Source organism: Merops nubicus, unplaced genomic scaffold, assembly GCF_000691845.1.
Source record: "Merops nubicus isolate BGI_N331 unplaced genomic scaffold, ASM69184v1 scaffold461, whole genome shotgun sequence".
In the NCBI taxonomy this organism is placed as follows: Eukaryota; Metazoa; Chordata; class Aves; order Coraciiformes; family Meropidae; genus Merops; species Merops nubicus.
The window spans coordinates 129314-137481 of record NW_008587420.1 but is presented as its reverse complement, the minus strand read 5'-3'; the positions used below and the strand labels follow the sequence as shown (position 1 = coordinate 137481).

The following is an 8168-nucleotide window of genomic DNA, read 5'->3' as shown; positions in this document are numbered from 1 at the left end:
ACCCTGGGGAACTCCACTAGCTACAGGTGTCCAACTAGACTGTCCAGCTGATCACAGCCCTCTGCGCTCTGTCATTCAGCCAGTCCTCAATCCACCACCAATTAGAGGGACTGACAGGTCATGATGTACATTTCATGTTTAAATCTTGACAGTGATCATGGAGAGACTGATAAAAAATTTTACGAATTATGGTATGCCTTGTGGTGACAGAGCACTTTTTGTGTCCTATAGGAGTTCACCAGCAACACCATGCCTTAGTTTCCCTGTCTAAGAAATAACAGTGGCCTTTCTCCATTGTGCTTGGAGACTTCCAGGAGAATGTTGTCACCTACAATGAAAGCAGAAGGTTTCCAAGGGCAGTCCAGCAAATGCCTGGGGAATTTTGTGACCTAGCGAGTCTTGTGTATTCTTGTGTGGAGTGCCCCTGTCTCTCTGTACCTGCTTACTCCATCCCCTTCCCAGTTTTCATTCTTTGGTGATGAAGGCCAGCAAAGCATTTCCAAAGCAAAATGGAGGGGGAAGAGAAGCAAGTTGTTCAACAGAGACCTGCCAATCAAACTTGAATTCTGTTCCAAAATGTGTTTTGCAACTGGGTAGGGAATTTCTGCTTGTTCTTGGGCTTGCTGTTCTCAGCCAGGCGGGTCTGAGATTCCTCCAGTCATACCTGTTTCTTTTTATTCACAGTGTTGTATCCAGTTCTTACGTGTTTTCACTTCCCCTGATTACACAGCAACAGTGCCTGTCCTGGAACAGCCCTCTTGTGAAGGCTGTTGTAACTGGGCAATTACCAGCTTGTAAACTCCCTGGCAGTCCCCTCTTGAGGGCAAAGACATGGCAGCGTTTCATTTTCAGATGGTGACTCTGGCTTGCTCACCTTATCCTGTATCCCTGAGCCTTGGGAGCTTCCTGCTGGCTTCACACTCTGACCCAGGGATTCCTCTGGGCTTGTTCAGACAAGTTCTTCCCATCATTACGAGCTGGGGAATAAGGGAGTAAGCTTGTGGCTTTGGGATAGTATCCCATAAATTACCTTCAATGAAATATACCATATGTGAACCAAAATCTTCAATCACCATGTCAAACGTTTAGTTTGTTCATGGTGATCCTCAAGGACACATTCAACAAAGCACATTTCAGGTAGGCTACAATGGTCCTCGTGAGCCAGCCCCTGGCAGTGGCCCAGGAGCCTGTGCTGGTGCAGCAGGAGCAGTGGGCTCATGCCTGCCCACGAGAGAAGTGAAACCCTTCTCAGTGTATGCATTTTTGTCCAAGGCACAGGAAAAATGCTTGTGGGAGCGTGTGCAGCAGCAGAAAAACATATTTTTTAAAAAGCAGTGCTCTGCTAAAGGATGAATCATAGCCATAAGGCTGGTGATTTTGGGAAATAGTTCCCCACCTGGATAAGAAAAAGAAACGAACCAAAACAAATCTAACTTTGTGTTTAGGTTCACATGATAAACAAGAAGGGGATCCCTCTGCACAGCACTTCCATATTTTCCTGTAATATATAACCAGTGTTTACCCTCTGAATGACTCAAGGCTGGATGTCTTTAGGAAAACCTTCTTCCTATCTGAAATGTTGAGTGAATATCTCCTAATTTCTCTTTTCTGCTGTAGGAGCTTTCCTGAAAGAGGAAAAATAACTTTTGTTCCAGGCTTGGTTTTTGCTTATATTTCCTCCACCCTCTTTCACCTACTGCTTAAGTAATCTTTCCCCTAAAAAACAGGGCCAATTTTTTTTCCACGCAGAGGACTCCTGGCATGTATGGGCATATGTGTCCACATCTTTGTCACCAGAAGGTACTAGGGATAAACATACTCTGCAGGGGTCATATCATCAGTGGCAGGTCCCAGACACTGGTATTTTCCACGTGGGTCATGATCTTTGGCCAATGTTCCCCACAGCAGAGTCACTGATGAGAAAGTCGGGAGCCAACAGGGTGTCCTCAGGGTATGTTTAATGTCTCAGCTTTCTCACTGTCAAGTACCAAGACGCTCCCTCAGAAGGTGAACAGCTTTTCACTCTTGTTCCTTCTGAGTTCATCTATTTGTCTGTATTTCAGCCTGTACTTGCTAGCTAATGATTTCATATGAAGGTTTCAAATATTGCCACCTTGACCGATGATTTAACACTCTTCTTGAAGCTAATTGATTCTGGCCTACACCAGATATTAATGTGGCAAGGCTCATGAGCTGCACAGTACTTCAGTCTTTCTTTTTGCAATGTTTTCCTAAGCTCAGTCTAACTACTGTCGTTTTTACTGTAACTTCAAAATCAGCTTTCAGATATGCATGTCTCTTTGCCGTTTGAATACCTTGAATTTTTTTTAGACCAAGGGCAGAGTAAGAAAAAAGTGCCCGATTTCCACATTTAGGAGGCAAGAGCAGCAGTGAAAGGAAGCAGAGGAGCACAGGGATATTGGCTGTGACAGGCCAGCTGCCAGCACAGCACACCGCCTGGGAAACTTGGAGGTAGTAATAAGTTACACATCAGCTTTTTGAACTTACTATTGTTGACTTAAAGGGAGAGAAAATTAAAGAACTCTTGAATGCTGGCTTCCCATCAGAGGCAAAACCACAGAAGGAGGAAGAGCCAGAGAGGAAGCTGAGCTACCTTCCCTGCAGCAATTTAGGAATGACCAGTGGTAGGGAACACTTGTCACAGAGAAAACTACTTGGCCTTCAGATGACATCCCGTGCACAATTACAGTGCCTTACCGTAAACCTTGAGACACATCCTGCCAGTGACAGCCCCTGAGGGGAACGTGTTGAAGATGCATTTGTAGCATCCCTCATCTTGAAGAGTGACTCCATGAAGGGAGATGGCAGAGGCTTGTAACTCACTGTGGGCAAAGCTCACATGGCCAACGTAGCCTTTTGCTATCTTTTGGCCATTCATCATACTGTAAGTTGCTATGTTGTCTTCAGTCCCATCTGTCTCCTTCTGCCAGGTCACCTGCAGCACATCTTCTTTTGTGACTGAGCGGCATGAAAAAGTAACATTTCCTCCTGCCCGGGCCGACTGGACCTTTCTGTGCAACACCTGCACGGAGCCTGGGGGAGAAGCAGGTGCTGTTCTCAGCATTTCTCATCACCCTTCTGCGACCCACCCTCAATGGAAGCCCTCCCCCACTCCTTCATTCTCACTCCTGAGCAGGGCAGCTCTGGAGGATCTCACTGTTCCTCCATCCGGGGGAAAAAAAGAAACGAAAATGCATCCCAGAGAACAGCCCTGAAAGTTTTGCTGGACCTGACACCTCTCACACAGAGCATCTTGTCAGCCTGATACCTGTGCCACAGAGAACACTGCCAAGAAAGGCAGCTCTGGTAGCAGGAGTGACTGATTTCCGTCTGCTAAGACTGTTGTTCCATGCATACCCATGGAAAGGTTCCTTAAACATTCAGCCACACTAATAGCCAACAAATTGTTTGCCCTCCTGCAGTGCAGAGAAGCAAATCAGTAAAACTGCTAAAAATTATTACATTGTGCACCTACCCTTTTCAGAGACTGACAAGAGAGAAGAAAGCCACAAGGAAAAAGCAAGGTAGGGAGGACCAGAGGCAAACTGTCTGCTCTACTATCTCAGGCTTGAGTCTGTGCAGCTAGGAAGCAGTTGAGACCCTGCTGAAGGCCTATGGGTGAAAAATTTTCATAGCATAAATGCCATAATATTAAAGATCTCCAGGAAAAAGAAAATAAGAAAATTCATCTCCCCTTCCAATTCACAGGCATATGGAAAAACCATTCAGAGGACAGGCAGACAAAATGGATACTCCCATGTTTGACAGTTCAGCTCCCCAGTTCTCTGAGGATAAGAGTTTTTAAAGTTTACTTGTGTACATCAGCATGGGAAGGGAGATGCCAGCAGGGATAGTTATAGCACTGAAAATACATAGTTCTATTTATAAAAAAAGGGAATTATTGTTGCAGCTTTTAAAGAGGAGTGAGGCTATCTGCAGTGCCCAGAGTTACTCCTGGCTAACTTGCCTGACAAAACTCTCTCAGGACTTGCCCCCTGCATGGCTGTGGCCATGGCCAGGTAGATGTCCACTGGAGACCAAGAAGACAGTTGTGAAGCTGTGACAGTCATTTTGCTTTCTAGAGCTCAGTAGTGCCATAGGCAGAATACAAATCACAATCATGGAAGCTACTTTGAAACACAGTCGGGCTTTTCTATGTGATTTTTAGTTACAAATACAAGCGTAATACACCCACAGTTTTAGTGGCCTGAACAGATACCTACAAAAACCACATCCATTACTACAAAAAATTCTGTCTTGGCAAATCAGTGCCATACTCTGACCAAAATCCCAGCCACAACAGGAGATGAAATCAAACCTGAGTCATACGAGTCATTGGGAACATTTGGACGTTTGCCTGGATTATAATTTGCAAATTGCAATAAATTCATACATGTAGTAAATTAAGGAGAGGATACTATCAATGCAACTAGCAGTGACATCTGAAGCCCCACCGTGCCACAAGTGCCCTGTCACCCCTCGGGTTGCCCCTGGGGGATGTTCGGTGGGGACTGCAACACCCAGCAGCACAGCCGCAATGTCCCTAACACCGTTACAGTAATAGTACAAACAGATAGAGAAGGGAGTTACCTGATGCAATGGTCCAGATGCTGGAGAGGAGCAGACAAGCGACCATCATCTTAGCTGTGCACTCAGTGAGACAAGCAAGGGACTGATCCATTGAGTGCAGCTTCCCCTTTTTTATACACTTCGCTTTTACTCCAGGGACATTCCCCCCTCGCTGCACATACGGTAACAAGCAGCTCGTAAAACCTCCTGCCCCTCCAGCACTCAGCTGAAAAACAAAAATTTCAGGGGGCATGACAAAAAATGTCAGAGCCTGAAACTGCAGATTTCCCAGCTGGGCTGCGTGATGGACAGGGGTAATGAGTTAGAAGGCTGGGTTTTTCACAAGCGCCTTTTCCATAAGGTCTGGTTTTTGTAAGTGCCTAAATACAAGCCCAGGTTTCTAAGCTGGCTGAGCACCCAGTGTCTGTGAGTGGCAGAAGGAAAGACCACCCTGCCCCTGGCCTGAGCTCAGGGAAAGGAGATCAGGTCAATAGTCGTGCTGCAATCAGTAGTACAAACGTCCTCATCAAGTAACTCAGAGGACTCAGTTAGGGGTCTGCACCCCACATGTAATTCACTGGGGAGCCAGGAGCTGCTGGTGCTGCTGTAATACAACCCTTTTCTGGGCAAGGAGACCAGAGCAAACAAAACACCCAGCCCAGGGCCTAGGTCATACATTGCCTTGGGGAAAAAGCAAAGCCTTTGTTTCTCCTCTCCTCCATTGAGGTTGCCACCACATCCACAGGTTCATGCCACTTTCCCAGCCCTGTCCCTTGGAAAGCCAGGGCTGCCATCCCTCAAGCAAACCCATCTTCTCCACCCTCACCTGAGAAGACATAAAAATAGTTCACATGGCTGTTTTGAGTCACTGTTTATGTATCTTTTTTGCTTTGTCACTTGAACCCCTGTGCTTCTTTTTTTCTGCCAGCTGCAATCACGTTGCTGAAACCAAGAAAGCCCTTGGCCCGTGGGTGGTTCATGCACTGCAGAATGGGAAAAACAGCCAGGGAGGTCTCATTTGCTAATCAAACTATGTTTTGTGTTTCTGCTTTCTGAATAGATGGCTTACATTTCTGCAAGTTCTTCTGACTCCAGATGACTGTGATTGCATTAAATGTTTTCATTTTAGTTCAATTGTTGCACGTATTAACCTCGAATCATGCAAATAGCTTGAGGGAAACCAACAGGCCCAAATCATAACATGATAAGAAATATTCTCAGATATGTTTGCATATATAGAGTTCCTTACCTTCTCCCAAGTGGTAATTAATAATCTGAAAATAGAAACAGAACTAATATCAGTATTCTTCCAAAGAAACATTTTTTAAGTGCTTTTGAGTAGGTTCAATAATTCATTCCCATCACTCTGGAAACTGCAATTGCTTCATACTGCTGTCTTCTTCCTTTGAGGTTTCATCTCGTTTTCCCTTCCTTGAGTTATTTTCATAGCTGTGTTTTCTTGCAAGATTTCTGGAAGGGCATTCCATCGTGATCAAAATGTGAAGTCAATGAAAAACAGTTCTTGTGGGGTTTGCCAGACCATTTCACAGCTATTAAGCAATGCAAATTGCTCCAACAGGCTGTGGAACAAGGCAGAAGAGAAAACTAGCAGCCTTGAAATGGAGCTTCACAAGAAAATATTTGGTTTCTGATTATCAGCCTCTCAGAACTTTCAAAACTAAAAAAAAAAAAAAAAAAGATTTGGTAAGACTATGTCCTTCTGCACCAAAACCTCCTCCTGGCAGGGTGCCATTGTCCTATGTAGGGATGCAAACATTCATTCCAGGCTTTGTTGGTCTTCTCACCTTAGCTCTGTTACGAATATGAAACAAAACTTTAAAGGAAGAACATTCCACAAGCTTGCAGACACTTTTACTGAAGTCTTCAAAGCTGAACTTCACCACTTAGTGATCACAAAAGGAACTGCACTTGATTTAAAAAAGAACTACAGGCCCAGTTGATATATGTTGCTATTCATAGGAAATGTTCTCGTCAGCTTTAACCATTTTATTTTCTACCAGAAACCTTGTCATGTTCCAAAAGCCTTTCTGAACAACCTTGACAACCTGGGTGCTGCTACAGTAAACAACTTTCAAAAAAAAGACCTAACCAACAATCTTAACAACAGCTGGGCAGAGGACAGAGATAGCTATTGCAGCTAGAAAAATATATTGACTTTAAATTGCTTTCTTCATTGACTACCTGGTGATAAAGAGCCACATACATTGGCTGCTCCTTCCAGGCCCTGCCTCTCCCCTGACAGCTCATGATGCTGTGAAGGAACTTGGGCATGTGGGGAGCTCCCCCTCCCAGCCCATGTGCGTGTCCCTGTATTGCATAAGACTACTGCAGTACTTCTTTCTGACCCCCTCTTCCTCCAATGACCAGCCAACATCAGCAACTGATGAATTTCTTAAAATGTAAAGTAGGCAGGAATGTGAGGCCCACTCATTAAGCCCACCACCTATTTCACTTCTGTGAATATAACTTGAAGTCCATTTATTCAGATACATCCTGATTTGTTTGTCTTTGCATAAACTTTTGGTGTATTACAGATCTCCTCCTTGCTTGTCAGTCAAATCCCATGCTGTCCTCCATTAGTCACACTGCAGCTTCATTTCTGAGAACTGCACATAACACCTGAGCTCCAGGCACTTCCCAAAGCACAGTGAAGGCTTGGGAATAAATTAGGCAGAAGATAGTTCTGCAACCACTGCTTGAAAAAACCTGCGATTCACATTCTTCTCTTCCTTTCTGCTACACGGGGAGGTCTCTCTAGTTCCCACTAACTCCAAAGAGGACATACATACACCTTGGCTGGATTTGGAGAGCTGCAATATGCTGGAGTAATGATGGTAGCTGCATATACTGATGCACACTCCAGCCTGCGCTGCTGCATCCGAGTGTGCTGTGGCAGGACCCCCAGTCAGCAGCCGAGGGATGCTGCAGGACCAGGATGCTCATTTGGGCAGGCTTACAAAGTGCCACGTTTGTGCACAACTTTTAGATCAGACAACACACAAGGGCAGTTTGTGCGCAGCCACAGCTGCTTATCCTTGATCATGTTTGATTTGGAGATATTTGATCTGTTGTCTCTTTTCCGCTGGGGATTCCTCCCCTCGCTACCACACAGCCATCAGCTGCAGTACATGACTGCAAACCAGAGCTGCAGGAGCTGAAACCTGGCGTGGCTCTTCCTAGCAAGTGCAAAAAGAGAAACAAAGAAGGAGGGCTGCTTAACTAGCATGTAGCTCCTGGTAGGGTATATCTATCTGCAAAACCACACATTACCAGAGGACAGTGTGTGCTGTGAAGCTGTCCAGTTAACTGCCCATCACTTCTCAGCTCTGTATTTTGATGCAATTTCTGCAGACACCTGAGATCTTTGTAAGAACAGAGATTGCTTTTTCTTTTCCAGCAACGTACTGCAATTGAAATGCATGAATTAAAACATACTTACACCCTGAACCATCAGCCCTGCAAACTCTATTTCTGGTTCTTCTCTTTTAATTCTGAGGTGGAAGAAAAAAGGATTACAAAAAGACAAAAAGGATAGGAGGAAACAAAACCAGGCTGCA

General features: G+C 45.0%; 1 protein-coding gene across 1 annotated transcript; it reads right to left on the bottom strand.

Annotated features, from left to right (window-relative positions):
• Positions 1 to 2718: 2718 nt before the first annotated feature.
• On the bottom strand, positions 2719 to 4660 carry CD200 (CD200 molecule; the record flags this gene model as incomplete). The annotated part of the gene is made up of 2 exons (XM_008948897.1): positions 4612 to 4660; positions 2719 to 3054 (listed from the first exon to the last, which is right to left on the bottom strand). Coding segments are annotated over exons 1-2 (385 nt in total), but the record flags the coding sequence as incomplete, so codon positions are not given.
• Positions 4661 to 8168: the final 3508 nt, after the last annotated feature.